Source organism: Eublepharis macularius, chromosome 2 (assembly GCF_028583425.1).
Source record: "Eublepharis macularius isolate TG4126 chromosome 2, MPM_Emac_v1.0, whole genome shotgun sequence".
Taxonomy (NCBI): Eukaryota; Metazoa; Chordata; class Lepidosauria; order Squamata; family Eublepharidae; genus Eublepharis; species Eublepharis macularius.
Window position 1 is genome coordinate 63,084,233 of NC_072791.1, and position 24,263 is coordinate 63,108,495.

The 24,263-nt window shown below is 40.4% G+C and overlaps 2 protein-coding genes across 3 annotated transcripts; one reads left to right on the forward strand and one right to left on the reverse strand.

Annotated features, from left to right (window-relative positions):
• Positions 1 to 2,207: 2,207 nt before the first annotated feature.
• CHRM5 (cholinergic receptor muscarinic 5) lies at positions 2,208 to 3,791 on the forward strand. Its single transcript, XM_054971873.1, has one exon. It carries the CDS (start codon positions 2,208 to 2,210, stop codon positions 3,789 to 3,791), a length of 1,584 nt encoding a protein of 527 aa, XP_054827848.1.
• Positions 3,792 to 13,734: 9,943 nt separating this feature from the next.
• LOC129324737 (fibrinogen-like protein 1-like protein) lies at positions 13,735 to 20,631 on the reverse strand. Of its 2 annotated transcripts, XM_054972120.1 has the most exons (4): positions 20,519 to 20,631; positions 19,668 to 19,706; positions 19,154 to 19,346; positions 13,735 to 14,580 (listed from the first exon to the last, which is right to left on the reverse strand). In XM_054972120.1, the coding sequence occupies exons 3-4, from the start codon at positions 19,299 to 19,301 to the stop codon at positions 13,877 to 13,879; spliced, it is 852 nt and encodes a 283-aa protein (XP_054828095.1). In that variant the 5' UTR covers positions 19,302 to 19,346; positions 19,668 to 19,706; positions 20,519 to 20,631; the 3' UTR covers positions 13,735 to 13,876. The 2 variants fall into 2 exon arrangements, with proteins under 2 accessions (XP_054828095.1, XP_054828094.1); XM_054972119.1 differs by lacking the exon at positions 19,668 to 19,706 and having other exon boundaries at positions 20,519 to 20,609.
• Between the last annotated feature and the right edge of the window lie 3,632 nt (positions 20,632 to 24,263).

The window sequence follows — 24,263 nt, forward strand, 5'->3', positions numbered from 1 at the left end:
CACACAGTTTAAGTTTTCCCTTTCCCAATGTATTTTGCATCAAGTAACAGAATGAATTTCATAAGACACAAGAACTGACAGTGCAGTTAAAATGTTTCTGCCCATAAACATGTAGTGAGTGCTAATCCTCAGCACAGATGATAAATATCCAAACTACTGGTAATTTCCATCCACAAACTGTAACTTCCTCCCCTTCCTATTCTATCTCTAAATGCCCGTGTGTGTGTGTGTGTGTGTGTGTGTGTGTGTGTGTGTGTGAGAGATAGAGAGAGAGAGAGAAATTTGCTAAAATCACCCCCAACCCCTCCATGGAAATCCTCCTTAAGAGCCAGCCCACAGGATAAATTAAGATTTCCAAACTAAACTGTCAAAACCTATGATAAAAAACTAATTCCTGCAGCCCATTGAACTCGTTGCTATTACTTTCCTCTCCTGTTAACCTAGGTCTACTAGCATTTATTTTCTCCTGGAAGGAATAAAGATAAAAAAATGTTTGAGGAGCCTTTTTTAATGGTAGAAGATGGCCAGAGCTGGCCTTACCATTGAGAAACTGTAGTCAACAATGTGCATTTGAGAGATTTTCTGAAGCAGGAAATGAAAGGAACCTTACTGTTCTACTTTGGTACATAGAAGCATAGACAGTGAATATTAATGGAGAGCTTTATAAAATAGGGAGATAAGAAAGCCAGGCAACAAGCAAAGAATTACAGTTGCAGTGAGCAGAAAAAGGGACGAAGTTTGAACAAAATATGTAACAAAGTGGAACAATAAGGTTCCTTGAGATTTATTAAGTATGTATTATGAAAGAAGAAAAATAGAAGAACACACCAGCTTTTTAGTATAACATACCAAGATGCCACACGCTGTGTGGTTAGAGGAATGCTCAGCAGTGCATTCTTAGTGCATCGCAAAAGCTGTTTTTCAGTAACTGCCACCTAACTCACCATAGTGGTTCCTAAAAAACAAATGTGTTTGCAATATTGTCCTAGGGCAATTTTTAATGATGCCAGTGAAATGAGGTACAGTGCAGTGAAATGAAGAAGAGACAATTGAGTCATTCCTTTCATGGGTTGCAAAACGTTACATATTTTAGTATCTTATACTAGTGTACCTTGTAAAGTATTCTTGAGCTATTGTTTTTACTCAGCTTCAAATTTCTAGATATATACACACTACAAGTACAATCACAAATGTCCTTACAAGGTTCATTTACTCCACCTCTGAGCAATGTGTTTAAGACCAATAAAAGAAGTGGGTTCAAGTACATCTAGCTCCCTGTTGGTTATTGCCTTTACATACAATGACAGAAAAACAAATTATATGAAACAGATGTGATAACTCCCAAATCAGTTTTTAAAGAAATCATTTTACATCAATTCTACCCCATGGAGATAGTTTTATCACATTGGCTTGAAAGAATAATTCAAAATAAACCTAATTATTCCTCGTACTAGTTGAATTAATAGTTCAAACTGTTTATCAGAGTTTTGTCAGGTAAAAAGTTGTGTATCAGTAAGCATGCTAACAGTATTAAAATGAACTAATTCAGTTTCTAAGATCTGCATTGAAAGCTTTCTCTGAGTCCCAGTCCCCTTTCCATTTGAGATCAAGCAGACAGCAATGAGAGAGCATTTTCAATATCGGCATCTCTTGATTATGAAATACCCTGCCCAGGTAGCTTCAGAAGCTACCTACTTTAATTTGTTTTAGGTACTAAGGCCTTCTTTATTTTTCATATGTTTGAAATGCTTTTTCTATTTTATCAGAGTGTTATTAAAATTTTGATTTTTATCTATCCTCCTCAGCTCCCATGATTATGTTTGTATTTTTTGCCTTTGGTAATTTTTATTTATTTATTTTGTAATTTAGTTTTCCTATAAATTGCATTGTGGATTTTTAAAGTGAAAAAGTAATTCATAATATTTTTAAGTCAATACAAAATAAACATATCTGATAAAAGGTGACTATTTTGTATGTAAAAATTGATCACAGAATATTAAAATATGTTTGAAATTCAATTTAATTAAAACTGAAGTTATACCATAGTTTAACAATATTCTTATGCAAATAAATTTGACAGCATCAGATTATTGTTTCATGAGCTTTCTCTCTCTCTCTTTCTTTCTTATAGAAAAAGTATCTTCAAAATAAGATGAAAAATCTAGAGTAACCTTTAAAAGCCTGATGTTAACACACCAAGGAAAACGATGGAAGAAAAAATATATAACAATTCAACCAATGGTACAGCTGCTAACCACAAACATTTAGAAGGACATAGTCTTTGGGAAGTAATTACCATTGCTACTGTAACAGCCATTTTAAGTTTAATAACCATCGTGGGGAATGTTCTTGTGATGATATCCTTCAAAGTCAACAGCCAACTCAAGACAGTAAACAATTACTATTTACTCAGTCTTGCTTGTGCAGACCTTATCATTGGAGTATTTTCTATGAATCTTTATACATCCTACATATTAATAGGTTACTGGTCTCTTGGAAGTCTGGCATGTGACTTGTGGCTAGCTCTGGATTATGTAGCTAGCAATGCCTCAGTAATGAATTTACTAGTTATCAGCTTTGACCGTTATTTTTCTATTACAAGACCATTGACCTACAGGGCTAAACGCACACCCAGAAGGGCTGGCATTATGATTGGTCTAGCTTGGTTAATTTCCTTTGTCCTGTGGGCACCAGTAATCTTATGCTGGCAGTACTTTGTAGGGGAACGAACAGTTCCACCCGGAGAATGCCAGATACAATTTTTGTATGAACCCATTGTTACCTTTGGTACTGCAATTGCTGCATTCTATATCCCAGTTTCAGTGATGACAATTTTGTATTGCCGTATTTATAAGGAGACTGAAAAACGCACCAAGGACCTAGCTGAACTTCAAGGCTCCAATTCAGTAGCCGAATTTGAAATGATCAAGCCTCAGAAAGCTCTGCTAAAGTCCTGCTTCAGTTGCAAGCAACAAAATTTGGTCAAAAGGGAAAGATGCCAGGCTTCATGGTCATCATCTAGCCGAAGTACTTCTGCAACAGCAAAAGTGTCTCAGATCCAAAATACTTGTAATGACTGGTCTAAGGTGGACCAGCTAACCACCTGCAGCAGCTATGCATCTTCAGAAGAGGAGGATAAACACACCTCTGATTCTGTCTTTCAAGTAGCTTATAAGACCCCAGTAAATGGCAACAATGATGAGCATAAAGAGGAGAAAAGAGAAGCTTTTATCAATGACCAGCCTAGGGAAACAGACTATGAAACCCAGAAATACTTTCTAACGCCAACCAAAGGCCATGTTCAAAAGAGTAACAAATGTATAGCTTATAAGTTCCGCTTGGTGGTTAAAGCTGATGGTACCCCAGAAACCAACAATGGCTGCCGAAAAGTAAAAATCTCTCCTTGTTCTGCTTCTTTATCCAAGGATCCTTCCATCAAAAGCATGGATCCCAATATAAACAATCAACTTACTAAAAGAAAAAGAATGGTTCTTATAAAGGAACGTAAAGCAGCCCAGACTTTAAGTGCCATTCTTCTAGCTTTCATAATCACTTGGACGCCCTACAATATAATGGTTTTGGTCTCCACATTCTGCTCAGATTGTATTCCTCCAACATTGTGGCACCTTGGCTATTGGTTATGCTATGTGAATAGTACCGTTAATCCAATCTGTTATGCGCTCTGTAACAAAACTTTCAGAAAAACCTTTAAACTGTTGCTCTTTTGTCAGTGGAAGAAAAAGAAAATGGAAGAAAAATTATACTGGCAGGGTAATACAAAGCTGCCTTAAATTTAAATTAAATGAGTTTGATAAATCATTGACCTTGGCCAAGCACTGTAAATTGGCTGCAAGTCTTTCTTTATAAAGTTGTTGCTTTGCATGTCTGGAGACACAAGAAGCACAATTTGTGTGATGATGATAGATAGATCCTTGTGGCTATGAAGAGCAGTCACAATAATGAACATTTTTATACTAAATGAAACAGTATTAATGTTGATATAGAAAAGTCTCCTGTCCACATTTCAGCCAGATATAGAATAGTGGATCTTAATGAGTCGTTTAGTGATGAAATAGACCCATCAAGTCATCAGGTCCATTTACCTGGAAAGTAACATTGTACTTTCCTTTTAAAATGTCTAAAGCTTTGTCTGCTTTAATTATAGCTATCAATGAAACAACTCTTGCATTATTTCCTCTGCAAAACTGTGTCCTAATTGAGTAGAAGCAAAAGGAAGTAAAATCCGAAGGTTCAACAATAAAATGATGAGACCTTAAAGATTTCAGTAAACATTTTTTTTTCTTGGAGTTAATTGCAATGCTACTATGTTTGGGTCATTCTTTTTTCTGTAGAGGCAGAGAGAAAGCTTGTAGGGAATAAACAGTATGATGTCTTTTGAAAATGGAGAAGCCAATTACAATACAAACATTTGTCAGAGAAGTTAATGCCAGCTGTAAAGAAAATTAGAAGTTGATTGCCATTTGAATTTTGTTCATCCATATTTGGATGGTTCTGAAGGAGATTTTTTTTAATCCAACATATTAGTTTGAACTTTTGATTATAGAACTGACTCTATGTACTACACCTCTCATGACTGTAATCCGGTGTATGGCTTCTAAGAAAAAGATAAAATGTCTTATTAACTTCTTTATCACCATCCCAAATGCTGTCTCGGCCTATGGGCCTAAATACATATACAAATAAGGCGCTTCACATCTCTACATGCAGTTGGCACATTATTTTCTATACTGACTCGACTTTTGAACAGCATCCCCTCAATTTCTATGGGACATCCAAACGTGTATTGAGTATTGCAGCCTTAGGTTATGATCTGATCTTCATTTACTTATAAATGAGGTTCATTCCAAGGTATTGATTGCCATTAGATTTGTTGATTGGTAATTGTTTTGAGACTAGAATTTTATTCTCTAGCCTTTAAAGTAAATGTAAGAAATCAATTAATTGGATTGTCAGTCTGTTTAAAAATAACGTATTAAAACAGTTTGAGAGGTTTGTTAGTCTATTGCAGCAAAAATAAACAGGAATCTTGTAGCCCTTTATAGTCTAACAATATTTTATCTTGGCATAAGCTTTCATGGACTGGCACCAACAACCTAAAGAAGTGGGTTCTGCTTCATGAAAGCATATGCTGGAATAAAATCTTGTTAGTCTCTAAATTGTAATGAGACTCCAGTTCATATTTTAAAAGATTGGTTTTGCTTAAAGATGAAACAGTATCTCTAAAGATGAAACAGGTCAGGGTTGTAAAATGTGTATTTTTAAATTGTAAGGATAGAACTTAACACTGCACCTTTATATCGAGAGTTTTATAGATGTTTTATGTTGGGTTTGTGTTGGTTTTCTCCATGGATCATCATGACATCATCTGGTTCTGTCAAACAAAATGACTACAACAGTCAGAGAACATTCAAAATACCTACTTCTCTATCCTTAGGACTGTTCGTGTCATTAGTTGAATGACTTAATCCCCAGCAATAGTCCACAAAGCATCAGCTACAAGTCGCTGTAGCTATGTCCCTTCTGCTATAATATGAGAAAGAAAAATGTTTATTGGATGGGTATTTCAGTGCCTCTGTACATAAATAAAAGAATTTATGACACATAGCTGTTGTATTACAGCAGTGATAAGGATGTAATGAGTTAAAGGCAGTAAGCAATGGGAGAATTAAAGTCAAAATCAGCTATCAAAATATACCAATATTGGCACAAATCACAATAGTATTGTAATGTACAAAACTGTATGAAAATTGTTATGTATACAAGGGTACAGAGAGTTCAAGTTTTTAAATGTTAAAAGCCTAGAAATTCTATTCTAGCTCCCTGATCCATTCATTTCCCAGGCAGACCTGGGAGACTGAATGCCCACAGAGAGCTCTCTATTGGCAAGAATTTCCCTATTCAATTCAGTGAAGAGGACAGTTCTGTGCATGCCGTGGGATGCTGCTTATATGGAAATGGCCCTTCCATTGAAGCAAAAAGAGAAGACCATTCCTGCAGGAGTTCCACTGACAGACAGGCTCTGAGTTGGGAGTTAAGGCTGCAATCCCACACTAACATGAAATCCAGTACTAAGCACAACTAGCAGGTCTTGAAAAAAAATTCCAGGATTTACACTTTCATGGGATACATTCAATTTTGCCGCTCTTTAGCTGATTTGCAATCCTCAGGCAATCATAATTTGATGGACTGCAGCTAAAAGATCACAAAATATGTATCTTGATCTAATTTCAAGAATGTACAATTGCACAGTTTGGGTGTAGGGTTCATCCCCATGTTGCATCATCCACATATAGCTTAGTATGGTAATTATAACAGAGTTGTGAAACGTCATGTTGCACAGTTCAGAGACAGCACAGTAAATCTCATGAATATAATTATATATTTATCATTGCTTCCTATGAACTCATTAAGTACTTTCAGTAATAGCTGATATAGTGGAAAAGGAAAGGTTTCTCCATAGATAAGGAATTAAACAGCACTGTAAGTAACTGGAATGAGTTATTTACAAAAGATTCCCCATCTTATGAAGAAGGATTAGATATTGTTTAAACTATCTGTACAGTAATGTGAAAAATGTATATTTTGGGTTCAATATAATTGATTCTATTTTGTATTGTGACAATTGTTTCTGGTGCTTTTGCATATAACTGTTAAAGGAAAGTGCAGGTTATAATAGAAAACTGATTATTCTCTTTAAGCACCATCAGAGCATCTTGTGTGTATAGTGTATGCTTTCTTCCTGGCTTGTTCGGAATTTGATCAAGCATACATATATGTATGATATGTGTGCTTGGTTTTAATAATGTGCACTACTGTGGCACAAGCTATGTAATAATGGCAAAATATGTAAGACTGTAAAAGTTTTCTGCTAGCTGCAATGAAAAAGCTTTGCCTTCTACTACTGAAGTTAAGTGGGAAGTAATTCTTATCACTAGTTTCTCTTGAACAGGAATGTTTTCTAAATGTTTATGGTCTGTTTGTTGAGTAGATGTATAAGATTTCACAGTGATGGATGCCAAAGTACCAGTCAAGTGTAACTGTTAAGTATGTGCTCAACCTATTGCTGCTAAAAATTGAGATATTACACTGCCAAACTCTGGGATACTTTGTAAATATCTGGAATTGTATTAAAAATGAACTGTGTTTATTGCTTTCCTGTTTACTATAATTAAATAATGAGGGGAAGGGGGAATCTGTTTTAGTTTTGAAGGAACAGGAAGAGCACGATAAAACCTTTCTAAATTATGCCCATTTAAAATATTAATATGCTTCCTTGGAGAACTGAAATGGCTAGGAATTGTACACTATTGCTATAGAGCTAAATTTTAAAAACATTATACAACTCTGATAATGTTTTTAAAATTTAGCTCTATAGCAATAGTGTACAATTCCTAGCCATACAAAGAAGAGCAACTTCTTTGTAGCTAGATCCCATACTACTCTGATGATGTCTGTAGGAAAGAACCAAGCCCACCCATATGTGATTTATGTGGTTCCTTCCCATGCCAGCTTCATCCATCCCTGAAGCAGGAGTGAGAGATTCCTTGCAGAAGATGCCAAGGAAGATGCTTCCATATACATACTCAGGTGGTCAGTAAAAGCACATAAGAATTCCAGAATAGTGCAGAATCACATATTGCATAACACCCTGTGAAACCTCCCCAGCATTGCCCAGGGTTTACAATATCTCAGTTGCACTATGTAATCCACCTTGGATCTCAGTGAGAAAGGCGGACTACAAATGAATACATCATCATCATCATCATCATCATCATCATCATCATCATCATCATGCACGGGTGGTGACTGAGTGAGGGCTAAATCCTTAAAAGGTGAGGAATATATAATAGGTGCTATCAGGCTAAATGCTGCTTACATGGATACAATAGCCACTTACTTAGATGCAAGAGGCAAAGTGCAGCAGAGCAAGCTGAGACTGCAAGTTTATTAGGACAATCACATAAGTTCCAATCAAAGAAGGACTTCACATACACCACAAATTAGTTGTCTGATGTAATGTCTTCCTTTACTAAAGAGAGTCCTGATCAAAGTGAAACTCTGTTGCTTCAAGTCTTCATAGCTGAGCCTCAACAGTAGCCCTATATAGTAGACCTAGAAGTAATTTTCTGATGTAGGTCCCCAGGAGAGTTTCTTCTTAGAATTGATTATAATTATTTATTAAGGAGTGCTAAAATGGAAGTTTTATGAAGTGCCAGTCCTTTCTGCTTCCCCAGCTTTGGTCCCATGCAGAAGATCAAGAGGTGGCTCCAGATGGTAGCCAGGATTCTACTGCAGTTGGTTGGGGGACATGACACTTAGTATTCTCACTCCTGTTCCTTCCCAGTGTTCTAGTTTGCATTGTTTAATCCAGAGGTAGTTTCCTTCTTATATTGATGACACAAGTCAGTAACTGTTAAAATCTGGTCAAGATGGTCCAGAGATATGTATTTGACTTGAATTCTGTGCCCATTCAAATCCCCAACTAAGTTATGGGAAATGGTAGATTTTATATCATGCCTGGATGTCATGACTGAAGCCAATCAAAATATGCAGCACGAAAAACTACTTGGCACTGCCTTGTAGCACTGTAGAATGTCAGAGGCCAGATGAGGGTAAAAATGTCCAAAGAAAAATCCCATCCGTAGAAGTTCAGAAAGGGTCTAGGCTAACCATCTCCCTGACTATGCATATGGAATTTTTACATGAAGGAACACTCAAAGACATGGTTTCTTCACTTGCCTTCTGAAGCAGTACAGACCTCCCCCCTCCCTCAAGTGCTTTGACTGACTGAACGGACCCTTTATCATATATAACTTTCTTCCTCTGACACCAGTGAGGTTTTAAATATGCAAATTTTATCTGGATTGTGCCTTGTGTAAACACGTACATACAAACAGAGATGTGCACAACAGGACTTAATTCCAAACCTCCCACAAAACATCAGGTGTGACTCCATATGCTTCAGGGGGATTTAAAAGATCAATGTTAACAATATGATCGAATGAATCCTCTGAGGTTTTGGATTAAATGAAATTTGACCATTCTAGACGAACATTTTACACATTGTTAGAAAAGAATGGAGGAGAAAGGACAAAACAGAACTGTTGTGCACAAGGGGCTACGTCCTCCCACATTATCATTATTTACCTAAAGCTGCAATCAGTCTTGTTGAATTCAGTGGGGCACACCTCAAGGTAAAATGCATAGGAATGCTAAACAATTATTCTAGATTACATTACATTATATTAAATGGGCTTGTTCATAATTTCAAATATATTTGATCATTTTGAATCTTTTTTTTTAAATAACAGATTCCTAGGGGCTGAACATTCTTAAAAGAAAAGGCAAAGAACTACAGCAGACATTTCATTAATCAGTGCCCAGAGATTAGTCACTGGGTCCACCTCCTAATATTCTGTCATTCTGTGAAATGAATGGGGCTTATCTTTGAGCAAACATAGAACTAGACCATACTGAATGATATTCTTGTGTATAAAATGTCACTGAAATGGAGCCAAAGTTCTGACTGGAAGGGGAAAAGCTCTTAGTCCTAACATTGTTTAAAAACATTTGTGGAAGCACCAAGTGCTATAAGTTCTATATCAATTCTTACATTTCTGCTAGAGGTTGTGCATGCTCTTGTACAAGCAGAACAGCGTTGTTAGATTTAGTTTATTGTGCAATGCTGTAGCACAGCTTTTCTGTGTTACCTTCTGAGTGTGAAAGGGCACCTTCAGACCCAACCCACTGTATTTTTAAGTAATAAAAACACAAACCACTTTGCTTAAATACCACCAGTGTTGAGGAACTTAGCAAAGAACTGAGAGGCAAGCCTAGTCGGGGAACATTTAACAGGAGTAATCTGCAGTCAGATAACTTGCAATGCAATTCTAAATAGGCCTACACCTTTGTAAGCTCATTGAAGCCAACTGTTAAAGTATAGCTTTGCTAAGGATTGAACTGTTGGAGGCAGGAATGATAAGTGCATTTGCCAGTGAGCAGGAATTTTAAAATCATCATTGTGCTTACATACTTCTCCAATCCTGTACAGTTTTCCAAATACAGGAAAAAATGAATAATGATATAAGGAAAATTAATTTGATCTGAAATAATCAGAATTTGGGACAAGGAAAGAAAATGGAGAAAATAAAGATGATGAGAAAATAACAGCAGGTTTTGAATCCAGTGATACCTTAGAGGCAACAAGATTTTCAGGGTGAAAGCTTTCAAGATTCAAAGCTCCTTTCTTCAAATACAGGGAGGAGTGGAGATTATTGAGCTTTTATATCCAGTCAGGACAGGGGTGAGTGAGGTGAAGCAAAGAAGGAAGTCGTGACATAAAGTACAACGCAGCTTGATCATAAATTAGCATCTGTAGTGAGATAATAATACTATGTCTCTATTCAGCCCTGGGAGTTCCATTGTTCTGAACTATGAACTCAAGTCCCGCTTCTTTGAGGACTGCCAGTTTAGGTCAGCAGTGGAATGTCCTTTAAGATTAAAATGTTCTCCCACTGGTTTTTGAGCAAGGTGATTTTTAATGTCAGATTTATGCCCATTTATTCTTTTGTCCAAAGTATAGACTATAAGGGCTTTGATGACGATAGAATATATAAAATTGAAAGATGAACAAGTGAATGAAGCTGAGATGGTATCTGACCACCAGCATTCTGTTGTTTCATCTGTGCCTATCTTGTAGCAGGTTATCCTTTGGTATTTTGGTTTTGTCAAGCTGTTTTCTTGCTACATCAGGTAGGTATTGCAGTTCCAAAAATGTCTATTGTAGATCCTGCCAGGAGAAACCTCTGTCAGATTGTTTGGTGAGTTTAAGGTGATTGGAGATGTGTAGGTATGTTTGCCAATTAGTAAGTTTCCTGTATAAGGTGGTTCTTAACTTCCACTATGTATTTGTACAGTACTGTCTAGAAAATGCCCTTCCTATGTGGATTAATTTGTGGTTGGGTTGATGGTGGGGTGGCAGTTGCTGAAGGCCTGGTGCAATTCCTTCACTGCTTCTTTCCTATGCATCTAGAAGATAAAAATGTCATCAATAAATCTCAAGTACAGCAGGGGTTTTAGAAGATGGGAGCTGAGAAAGCGCTGTTCCAAGTCAGCCATGAAAATGTTGCATATTGTGGTGCCATGTGAGTGCCTGTGGCTGTGCTGTTGATATGAGGAAATAAATATTCACCACATCTGAATAGTTGCAGGTAAGAACAAACTGTCAGAGCTTGGTAGCAAGGTCTGCTGTGGTGTTGTCAGAGATGGTGTTCCTAATGACTTGCAGTTCATCTTTGTGGGAGATGATAGTGTATAGTTTCTACATCCATAGTGGCCGTAATAGTGGTACCTGGTAGCTTGTAAACTGATTGTACTTTTCTCAGGAAATCTGTGGCATCTCACACATAACTGGGAGCATTGATGGCATAGGGTCTGAGAATGTAGCTAGACACCCCAACAACAATGGTGCCTATGCCCAAAACAATAGGACATTTTGAGTTGCCAGGCTTGTGTATTTGGGGCAGAAGACAGAAAGTGCATGGCCGTGTTCCTGTGGTGAGTCCATATAGAATTGTTCCTGTATGTGTGCGGGTAAAATTTTATTTAGTTCTCTTTGGTCTTCCCGAATGGAGTCTGTGGTTAGTTGTAGCATTGGAGAGTTGCCTTTCAGCCTCCTGAATGGTTTATCTATGATGACAACTGCTCCTCCTTTGTCAGCTTCTTTAATCATGATGTCTGGATTGTTTCTGAAGCTTTTTTGTTGCAATTCTTTCAGTGTAGGCGACGTCATGTTGTGAGAGATGATTTTCTTAATCATGCAGTTTGGGCTTGTCAGTGAATTTATGAAGACCTCTAATGTGGCACTGCGACCATTGGCAGTGACAACCATTGGGTGGGTGGCAATTAGTGGCCAATGTGATGCCTGTCAAAAGGTTGGAGCTTTACATCATGAATCCCTTCTTTGCTTTACCCCACCCACCTCCTGAGTAGGATATAAGGCTCAGGGATCTCCACTCTTCCCTGTATCTTAAGCAGGGAGCTTTAACTCTTGAAAGCGTATACCCTGAAAATCTTGTTGGTCTCTACGGTGCAGCTGGATTCAAATCCTGCTATTCTGAGGCAGATCAACATAGCTACCTACCTGATACTAAGAAAAGAACTAATAGTAAATATTATTCTGTATCTTTAAAAATGCAGCTATAGCACGTTTTCTGTACGTGCACACACGTGTGAGTATTTTGGAAATATGAGCTAAATTTGCAACAGTCTCTGATCAAACAATGCAATCTATGGCCACCTTAAAACAATAGTTTCATTGACATTCATACTGGATCAACAAGTAGAGTTGTTCTTGGAAGTTATGTGTATTGGGTACCATTTCTCCTTATTTGATGATGAATCACTGAATGTGCACATCCAGTCTGGCAGTATCTCAAGGCAGCAACATTAGGTTTCTTCAAAACTACAGCCATGTTACTCTGAAGCACCCAAGAGATGGTCAAACCTGACAAATGTTTTGTAATTGGTAAATAACATCAAAATACATGAAATTTGGACAGGGACACGGGCAAGTGCAGGGAGGTTAACTTTTCTCTCCCATCCTCCCCCCGCCCCCAGCATCCACACAGCTCCCCGTTGCAGTTATCTCCCCCATTAGGGAAGCATACAAGCAACATATAGGTCCAGTAGCACCTTTAAGACTAACCAATTTTATTTTCTTGTAGCATAAGCTTTCGAGAATCAAGTTCTCTTCATCAGATGTCCATGTTTCCTCCAATAGCCAAGTTACAACTCTAGAGGGTAATTTGCAGTCACAAGTAATAGTGCAGGTCGAAATGCTTAGGCTCCATCCCACAGTCCTAATGTGAAATGGAAGTCATAGATGCTATTTAATAATTTTTTAAAAAATGCTTCACAGGACCACTTACAAGTCTTCTAGCATCTCATTTAAGTTTAAGGGATATACAGAGCTTTGTATCTCCCAGTGAATTGCTTCCCTTCTTTCTTAGACAACAGCTGCAGCTGAAAAACTCACTGTTAGCATGGATTGCTGAGGCTGAAAGAAAACTAGGAAATGAGAAATATTTTATCACAGAAAACAGTGGGAATTACTAAAGTAAATAGCTGAAGCTTTCATTTCATTTTACTAGTTTTCAAGTTTTCCATCCTACTTCATTTAAGTTACATGTAACTGCTATGTTTTATTTTCTCCCTGATTAATATGCATTTCTTAAGTATCTAATCTTGGTGTTTTCCTCCCATTGCTGACTGTATATGTTCTTTCTTTATGCTTGTAGGCCCAAGTAACCTTCCAAGTATACTATTGTTTGTCAAACCAATTAATATGCTTTCTAATTACCTCAACTAGTACATTAATAATATGTCAGTCTTTTTCTTGGTTAGATGATCACTCAGGAGTTACTGTAGAAAAGAGCAAGAGTCTAGTAGCACCTAAGGGCTAACAAAATTTGTGGTAGGGTATGAGCTTCATGAGTATTTCTAAAGAAGTGAGCTATATGACTCACAAAAGTTCATACCCTACCACAAATTTTGTTAGTCTTATAGGTGTTACTGGACTCTTGCTCTTTTCTATTGCTACAGACAGACTAACATGGCTGCCTATATTGATCTGTCTCCTCAGGAGTCACTGTTAGAGTGCAAATAGTAAAAATTTGTGCTGCTCATTACTCATATTTTGTTTCTGGTTTTTTTCAGTACCAGGTATAAGATATTTATTTATACATCCAAAAACAAACCACTCAGTAAAACATTTTGTTTCTTACATGCAAGTTAGAGAGAAAATTCCATCCACAGATTAGAACTTGAAGAGCTGGATTTAATTTTGCAGTGTCTTTTACAGCTCATTTTTCTGAGCAGGACAAGCCATAGAATGGTCCTGGCTGTAATCTGCTGGCCTGACCATCATCCAGGCATATTTACACATTTGCTCTTTGTTGCAGTCCTTCTGCCAATATATAACGTTCCTGCGGTTTAGATTTGCTCCAGCACACGCATCGTACCACCAGCCTCCACCAGGAATACCATTGTGCTCCAGTTTGGCACAGTTTTGAAAGTAGTTGTCATTGTCTTTGTCTTTTGTAGTGAACTTCTGGTTGTCATGAAGATAGGCTTCTGTATCCTGAGTCAGAGCATCAGCAGCGCTGCCTTTATACAAGCCAAGCCTGATCCTGTATTGAGATGCTTCATCCTCAATGAGAAATGGCTCATACTCCCCCAATTTGATTTCAGCATTTAGGTCTACAAGTTTAACCCTAAGTATATATGGTCTCGGAGAATTGGTTAACTGGTGCATATATTCATTCCCTAACCAGTAGTTGTCATTAAGTGAGCCAAATCCATATTTGTAGTCTTGCCAGGTCCTATCAAAATCCACACTACTATTAGCAGTAATGTGCTGAATCACTGTCCAACCACCATCTTGCATATCACAGAACACACCTATGGGCTCTTTTGCTGGCTGAATGATGTAAATGCCATCTTTGGAACTCTGTTCAGACCACTTAAAAATTTCACTGCAGTCCCGAGGATACTTGGTGCCTAATGGGAAAGAATAGAACACTTGACATTATTTTCAGTTTGAGAATGACTCCTTGCACTTAAATAAAGGGGGAAACTATTATTCCATCAGAATTTGCAAAGTATATATTATGCATTTCAAAACTACATAGTATTCTTCAGTCATATTTAAATTAATGGAAACATTTATTTGGGACAGAAAGTAGCCTTGAAGAAGCAAATAAGGAATATAAGGTGTGCAAAAAAAAGAGGAAAAAAAGACTAGATCAGACCAAAGATTCACATCACTGAGCATTCTGTCTTCAAGTGCTTCTCAAAGCTCACAAGAAGAGAATGATGAAGATAACCATCTTCTCTTGGGTCTTGTCCCACCCCCTCCCCAGCATGTGGTAATCAAATTGATATTGCCTCTAAACTTCATAAGTATTCCTGGTTTGGAGAGCTTATCTTTTTAAAAAAATAATCCAGAGAAATGATTATAACAACATAAATTCCTGAGCCTTATCATATGTCACCTAAATAAGCAGTTTGTTTATCCTGAATCTCCTGACAATAAACACTATGGCTGCATTCTAGTGTTTTCACAGTATGCACATCATTAATCTTTCTCCCTATAGGCAAAACTGACAAAAGCTGAGATGTATTAAAGGATTTGTGACCCCCTGCCAGACATTATTGTGAGATGCCTTTTGAGTGTTACACATACATTCTCCTCTGGCATATATAAAGAAAGGCCCACTTCCCCAAATTGGCTATTCTGCAAAGCATACAAAACCATTCACAGACACATCACTTTTACTGAGTTAGAATGTTTGTAAGAAAATCAATTGGACTGAGAAAATTAATTTGAATGTGAATAATGCAGTACCCTTTGAATTTTGTTAAAGAGTAAACATGTCCTTGTTACTTGTTTTGGAGGTAAATAAAGAAGTCGAATAAAGGTGAATAAAGCCGTAACTTACAATGCTGTGTGTGATCATTTGGGTAAGCTGATCATCTGTATTATCCTACCACACGATTAAGAGAATCTTCCAACTCCCTTGATTCTCCAGACTTCTGTTATTGTGCAGAAGTCCTCTCAGGTTGCTAGGGTAGTACAGATGAATGCTTACCAAGTAATGAGCTACAATGGTAAGTGTTAAGTTTATACTTGGTAAGTTATCATTTGGTAAATGATGGGCAGAATAATCGGGGGGGGGGGAGAATGAAAGCCCCCTGGAAGCCAACTAAGAGTAGGTGCAACCCCCCCCCCCATGACAGTGCAGCGGCCCGGCGCCTCTCCACCAGGGTCCCCCACTGGTGCTTGGCCACGGTGACTGGGTATGGACATAACTGAGACACAAATCCTTGCACAGAGGGTGTGTGTGTGAATTAGTCTGCTCCCTAAGCTGTCCCAGAAACGAGAATGCCCCCTGCAGCAGGAGAAAGTTATACCACAAAAAATGATTGCGTAGCCCATAGCGACCCATTGTGGGGGAAAAGTCACCTCCCTCCCATCCCCATCCCTGCCCAGGGGGCCCAGACAAGTATAGAATGCCATCTACCATGGTGACCAATCCACTTATGCCCCCATGGTAGCCATGCCCCCTCCCAAGTCATCTATCAGTCCCCTGCCCATGCTACATAACCTCCAGTTGGGGCACCCAAAAACTCAGGTAAGTAGTGATGCAGCTAGAGGCTCTGCCCAAGAGCCTCTAACATAGGAACTTGGAGCGTGAGGCAGGAGAGAGTGCATACAGTGGTGGAGCAGGAGTGTGCAGGGGGAACTTTGTGAAAACCAGGGTGTACCTTGCACTCACACATGGGAGGAGAGCTATGTCCAGAATGTCTGACAACCAACCATCAACCAAGTTGCCTTACAGGTCTCCAGAGTCCCAGCTTGGGGAGGGGCGAGGGTGCACCAACAGATAAGAGGGGGCCGAGATGCCAGCTGCTCCAGCTTGCTTGTTCACACCAGCTTGCTCTCTGTCCCCTCTGGTGCCCCCCCCAACACTGGTCTCTGCAGTTGAGGCTTGCTGGTGGCTGAGCATCGCCCATGCCTGACAAAGAGGCAGTCAATCAGGGAGCCATAATCGACACAGCTGTTTCGGGGGGCAGGGCTCCTAGCAGCCCATGCCAGGACTCCATTCAGACTCCCTCAGTCAAGCTCCCCTGCTCAGGCAGAAAAATGAGAGTGTGGCTGTGGATCGGGGTGACTTGCTACTCACTCTCATAACTTCCCTGCGATGGTGGGCGCACAACCCCTTGACTGTTTCCTGATCACAGCTCCAAGAAGCCGCTGAGACAGAACATCCCTGTGTAGATGAGGAGCACTTTCTTACTGGAGTGGCATTCATCATTCTTGCTAGAGTGGCATTCATCATCTGACTGCTGGCAGTACCTGTGATGATGGAACTGCTGCCCCCAGCTATGGACACCCTCCCAGGCAGAGCTGGCTGTGGCTTGCTCAAGGCCAGGCCCCTTGCCACACGTGTCTGTTTCCCCTTCATGCAGGTCACAGCCTGTCAGGGAGGCCAAGGAGCATGGCTGTTCCAGCCCCTGGTGATCCTTCTCTGTTGCCATCCGAGCCCATTCCAGGTAACTGTTCCTGTGTAGCCTGCAACTCAACCCTGAGATAGCAACACGAGGAATGGATCTTTTGGCTCTGACTGAGGCACAAACAGGTGCAGCTCCTGTTCCAGGCAAGGAAAGTTGACAACATACAGCCAGACGTCCTCTTCACTTTTGGCAGTTCAATAAAGTCTGTGTCGAACAAATACTCCCTCCTTGCCTGTTTGCTCACCTGTAGCTGACAGTAGCTCCATCCCACCCCCACTCCCCCCTGGGACAGCTGCATGGCACATCCCTGGGGATGGTCCCTGGTCCTGGGCTGCCAGGGAAGCAGCAGCTCCAAAGATCCACCAGTCACCTCTGCCCCATTGGGTGGCTTGGCCTCTCGAGCAGGGGTCCATCAATCCCATGAGGGCTGCTGCTGCACGCTCCCTCCATCCCACCCAGCCCCTCCTCACACAGTGTTCCAGCAAATGGGGTAGCATGTGAAGTTTGCTCATGTGTATGGAGAGGGCTGTCAACCCCTCTCTGTGCCTCTGGGGCCTGAGACTCCAGGCAGATGGTTGTTGTGTCCTGGGGTGGGGATGATCTCGATAGGGTGGCCGGTCCCCATGCCACATACAAACGCACATTGAGGGGGAACCCCTGTCCCTGGGGGACCCTCAGAGGAGAACAGCCCCTGTGGAGTTCTTCTTTTCACCAGTGAAAGTGGAGGTCTGGACAGGTGGCTGCCTGCCATTCCCCCATTCCAACTGGGACCGTTAATTCAGAGTCTACCTAAGAAAAAGGGGTAGTGGAGGGAGGGCCATGTTCCCCCTGGATTGGTGCTTCCACATGGAATACTTGTCTGGGGAGATTGGAGCATGTGTATGGTGGTGTGAGCATGGACCAACTCTCTTGCAGTACTTGCTGGGTTAACAGGCCCAACCAGGTAGCCCAAGAATTTCCCAAGCTGGCTAAACCTCCCACACCTGGTCTCCCCACTGACCATCTCTGAAGGATCTTTTTGGTCTTGGTGAACAGCCCTTTCGCCCTGACATGGGGAGGCTGGCCAGCAGCTGTGGGAGGACATGGGGCAGCCGCAGCAACTGCTGGAATGAGAACCCTGTGAGTGTGTCAGCAGAGCATGCTCAAGAGTAGTTTTCAACAGAACGCCCCCCTCATCTGCATAGAGAGGTCCTTTGTGGCAACAGGGGTGATTGGTCTAGGGAGTGGGCCACCTCCTTTGCACCCATGTGTGTGAGGCTGGTTGGGGAAGGCTGGCCCTGTCCAGTGAGACATGCAATGCCAGCACGGGAGGGTGTTGCAAGGCTTTGGGTGATACAGCCAGGAAAATGGCACCCTCAGCAGTGTCCAGGAGTACCAGACCTGCCTGATCAGTGACAAGGGCCTTCCCTGCTTCTCCCGGGCTCCCCCCAGATGGCTTCTTCTCAGCCAAGCACCTCAATGCAGGTGCTGTAACTACAGGGACATGTGGTCTCCGGCTGCCTGCTCTCTGGCGGGGTGGGGGTGACAATGGGCAGAGGGGATCACGGCCTGCACATTGGCTGCACCTTTGCTTGCAACTTGCATGCCTGTCATGGGGGCAGCGTGGCCATTGGGGGATACTGGTGGGGTTGTCAGGAGAACGGCAGGGCGTGCGTTCCCTGCTGTGGCCTCTCTGTGCCTTGCTGGATTTGGCCGCCAGTATAGCTCTCCCACAAAGGTCCTTAGGGTGAGAATGATCAGCACCGCAGCTACATGGGCATGCTGGCACCGGTGGCACAGTGGGCCTCAGGCTTGTGCTGTCAATGTACTTACCTTTAGAGCTCTATTAAGTCATAACAATCAGAAAACATGATCCATGGAACAGACATGGTGAAAACCTTCACAATAACAAGAAACAATCCATAAGCATAGCATTTAGTTATTAGTATTCATTAGCAGTTTTTATATTTGACTTCCAAAATATTTTTCAGGAATCACCCTACTATGAGCATATTTATATGATAAAGCCAGTTAAATAAATTATTCTCTCTCAAACACACATTTGTCCTTTTATTACCTTTTGTATTAATGTTAATCAGCTTCATATAGTCCCCTGGTGAAAGCATGTGAGAATTGGCAAGTTCAAGGACCTCTTCTGCACGTGTCTGTAGTCTGCACTGAACAAACAGCAGTAGAATACACCCCACTGAATGTTTCAAATTCATTTTTTTCTTCTGTCTACGCCCGTAACTCAGATGGATGCTGGAAACCTAACAGAGACTGGCATTTAGCATTAAAAGATTGATTGCCTGCAGAGAACATTTCTTGAAAAGAAACTGAAACACCTGGTTTCACAGTCAAGATCTACCAAAACACAAATCTTTTTTCTCTTTTGAAGCTCATTTTTTTTTAATGTGTCACACAGCGTTTGTGACAGGCCACTTCTTTGACATGTAAAACTTTCCTGTCACACAGAAGATATTAAATCTTGTTATGGTATCAGTCAGTGTGATATGACACAATTGTGTGCATGATATCATCTGATAGAAAATAGTAGCATAGCAAAGTTTCAATTTAAAAGCACATTTCACCTTTATCAGATCTGATGTGCCATGTTTCCTGGATCACATCTGAAATGAAAAATGTGGCATAGAACTAAAGCATTCCAAAATAATAGCTGCTTGCAAGGAAGCTATTAGTGGCGAAAGCAGTTACCCCACAAGATAATTAGCAGGACTTGAAGCCTTGGATTTCAATCCTGTAAGTTTAACTAGTATCTCTAGTGACTGGTATTCTATTGCTCATTATGTAAAAATCTTCCTGTGAAGAAATTAAGAAAACCAGTTGGGCACAAAAATAGATCCCTTTAAAAACAGACTTCTCTTGGAGCTGCAAACATTAGCATTCTTTAAGTACATCAAAACCCATAGTATTAACTTTGTTTCATATACCAGAACTACCTTACAAGCAAAATGCTTGTTGCTTCTCATCCACTTCAAACTATTACATTCCAAGTAATTATGATATAAAATTTGCCATCACATTAGAGAAGGATTTGTGTGTGCCATACAATTGCTCTTAAATATTTCCTGAAGTGAAATCCCTACCCAAGATGGTGATTTTCCTTTCCAAATTTTCTCAAAATGAGCTAATGAATTTATTACTACTATGAAAAATGTGATTTTGACCCAAGATCTAAACCCATGTTAATTTTGGAAAATCTAAATTGAACTAAACATTCACAATGGGATTTAAAGAAGTCTGAAAGGGGATCAAATGTTTTATCTCCACACAATACTTAAATTAAATCTACATGCTGGCTTTAAAGTTCCTTGTTAAATGTATAATGTAGAAAGAAAGTTTAAATTAGGACCAGAGAAAAGGGAAGGAATTGATAATAGATAAGGAAAGGAATAGATAACAGAATGAGGGGAACACTTACCTTTCTTGTTCTAAATAAAAAATGGGAAGGAGAGAGCTTTTCAGAAGCTGACTGCTGAGCTGACTACTGAAGTCCAGGTGAACAGCTCAGCCAAGATCTCTGTCTCCAGCATGGAAAGTCAGCTATCTTCACAAGACTTTGCGTTTTCAGTGTGATTATCTGGACTTTACTCTGACACGTTGTATCCATAAATAAGCATCTTAAAAGGCCAAAGTTCTCTTCATCTTAAGAAAGATATTACAGTGGATACACTGAATTTTTCTGCTTAATGATCATATTGAGCAAAAAGACTTGTAGCCTATAGTTTGTACTCGCAGGATAAATCTTGCCATGATCACCAGATCCAAAAAAGTTAATAGGATTAGCTTGAGAGGAAGAGCTGCTGTAACAGTGAGACTAAAAAGAGACAGTAAAACAACTAAAGTCCAATCATTTAGGTCTCATTGAGTACAATGGGACATTCCCACCTAACAATGTACTCCTAAATAGAGTCACACCCTTCTAAATGCACTGGGATTAGAAGGGTGTAACTCTGTTCAGGATTGTACTATAAAGCTGCACTTGTAACTAAATCCCATGAATAAAGTGGGACTTATTTCTGAGCAAGCAGACTTAAAGGTTTATCTGTTAGGATAAGCTTAATTTACCAAACATGCGGCTAAGGCTCATTTGACTGTGACACTGAGAGATCTCTGTCTTTTGGTGCTACACCTCTGAAGATGCCAGCCACAGCTGCTGGCGAAACGTCAGGAACTACAATGCCAAGACCACGGCAATACAGCCCGGAAAACCCACAACAACTAAGGCTCATTTTCTTCAGCTTAAGAGCAAGTGATCTCTGGGTTCAATCCCCCTCTACATTCTATGTTTCCATTAAAATTACCAACTTCCAGGTGGGAGCTAGAGTTCTCCCGAAATTACAACTGATAACCAGACTGCAGAAATTGGTTTCCCTGAAGTAAATGATTGCTTTGGAGGATGGACTCTATGCAATATACTTCAATGAGATCACTCCCCTCTCCAAGCCACACGCTCCCAGGTGCCACCTTCCAAATCTCCAGGAATTTCCCTACCCAAAGTTGGTAACTCTAATTCCCACTCTCTTGTATCTTCATATAGGATTTCTCCCTGCTGACCACCTTATCCAGCTGTCTCTGGCCCATGCGCTCAGAGCTGTATGTCCCTTTTACAGAGGCATAATTTGTGGAAATGGGCAGCTGAAGCTTTCATGGAACATCCCATTACGCTTCTAGTAAAGGGACAGGTCATTTCCCTTCAGACCTTTTGGCAACCCTAGTCAAGATACATAGCAGAGTGGGGATTTGAACCTGGGTCTCCCAGATCTTAACCCAACACTTTAACCACTTCACCAAGCTTGCTGAATCTTCTTTTCAAGAAGAGCTATGTTGTATTAAGATTTCGTCAAGTATTTTTATATAAACATACAAAGGATCAAGCAGTATGTCAGATTGCACCATTTTTTTCTAAAATAGAAATAGAGTTTTAAAAATAATCACTACGATTCACCTCATTTCATAAATGCAGCTATTAAATATAAGTTGGCCCCATATGCAAAAAGGAGAGAATGCTCAGGATTGAAAATATTAATCAAATACTTGTTCATAAAAGTTTCTTGTTTATACAGTTTATACAATGGAAAATTATTTTTCTCAGTCGGGTTATATGAAAGCATTCTAAGCGTTAGTTCAAGTTGGTCTTCTTGTACCACATGCTTTCTATGACTTATAGTAGATATGAAGGCAGGCAACACCAATTATTTTCAACACATTTTTGTGCTTTCCTCTTTCTCAATTTATATTTGTTTTTACAGGAATCCTTCTTTTAACCTCACAGTTCCTTCCCCCATATTTCACCTTCTCATTTCCTTCAAGCTGGAAAACCAGAAGTTAAGTAGGAGGTTTAAGAACAAGCTAGAAGAGGCAGCTGTAGTTCTTTCTTGATTTTCTCAGAGAAAGAGCCATTTTACTCATGAGAGCCTTCATATCCTTCTCTTGCTTGATTAGAGGCTCAGTAAGATCCAGTCTCAATCCCTTACCTTCAAATGATTTGGCCAAGTTTCAGGATAAGTACCTACCATGTAATCCATCTCAGTTTGAGCACACCATAAAGGCTCATTCTAATCTGAGACAGTTTTCAAAATCATCTTCAACAACCCATGACACAATCATATAAAAGAGAACTATTTTCAGTGGAAAGGACTGACCTGGCTATATTCTTTTCTGAGTTGCTTCAGTCTCATTAATCACTACTGGCTCATATAACCTGCACCTCCCCAAGGCCTTTGTTAGGTAATGAGGTTGCCAAAGGTCCCTCATACACTATTGAAACAATCATATCAGGCAGGGATGGTGGTAGATATTAATTACCTGAACCAGGCCTTTAATTTTTCTTGTTCTTTTTACTGTTACCCAAGACGTCATAAACAGATATCCCCCTCCACCACACATACTAGGGCTGCTAGGTCCCTTGGTGGGATGGGGGATTCCCCACTCCCTCCTACTGCCTCCTACCATCACTTACCTGGCTGGCAGGGGGAAAAGGCAGGGGAACAGGCCTCCCAGGCGCACTTCCAGTGTGGCACAACAACATCACTCCGCAGGCCCTAGGAGTGCTCCTGAGCTTCGCATCAGGCCAATTTGGGTCCCAAATCAGCCTGGTGTGAAGCGCGGCGGCACTCTTGGGGCATGCACAATGACATCTGGGAGTGATATCATCACGCCACACTGGGAGTGCGCATACACTTTGTGAGTGCACAAGAAGACAAAAAAGTGCCAGGGCCCCCCTCCCATTGGGAAGGTAAGACGTAGGGTTGCCAGGGCCCAATATGCTCCCAATGGAAGGGGGGATCTGACAGTTACCTTGTGCCAGCAGTGAGGTCCTCTTCATGTGCACGCATTCTGGCGCTTGCGTGATGACTTCCAGGGGTGATGTCATTGTGTGGCATGTGTTCCTGTGGTGCCTGCCAGTGGTTGACAACCTCCGGAAGCTTGACACCTCCTGCTGACTACTGGCAGGTCAGCAGGCATGGAGGCAAACCCCTGGGAGTTTGCCCGCCACCGGAGGGCACCTGGGAACTCTGAGGACCTGGCAACCCTAACATACACACTGCTAGAGTTGACACAATCATGGAGGCACAAAGTGGCCTGTAATCAGTAACCTGCACTTTTTTTTGGACCCACCTATACAATCAGCCTGCAACACTGGACCAATCTTTTATTATTATTATTTATTATTATTGTATATTAACTCTCTTTCTCTGATTTTCTCTTTCCCTCCCTAGCATGCTTTGAGTATATCAGTGTGTTAACAAGCCTGGGGAATATTTGAGATAGTTCACTCCTTCTCCTCATTAATAGCCTGAAAATTCCACTTTTGTGGAATTTACATTTTTTGTGGTTTATATTTTTTCAAAAAAACTATTTAGAACATTTATATGCTGGCCCTCCAGAGACCTACTGTGTAGTAGATCAGTAATAGAGACTTGCCAACTCTAGATTGGGAAATTTGGGGGTGGAGATTATGGTGGGGTTTGGAGAGGAAAGGGACCTCAGTGGAGTATAAGACCATCAAGTTCATGCTCCAAATGAGCCATTTTTCCCCAGGAAACATCTCTGTAGTCTGGAAATCAGTTGTAATTCTGGGATATCTACAGATCCCAGCTGGAGGTCAGCAACCCTAACACAAATATGGAATTAACCTGTCCCACTCAAGGGGAGAAGGGAAA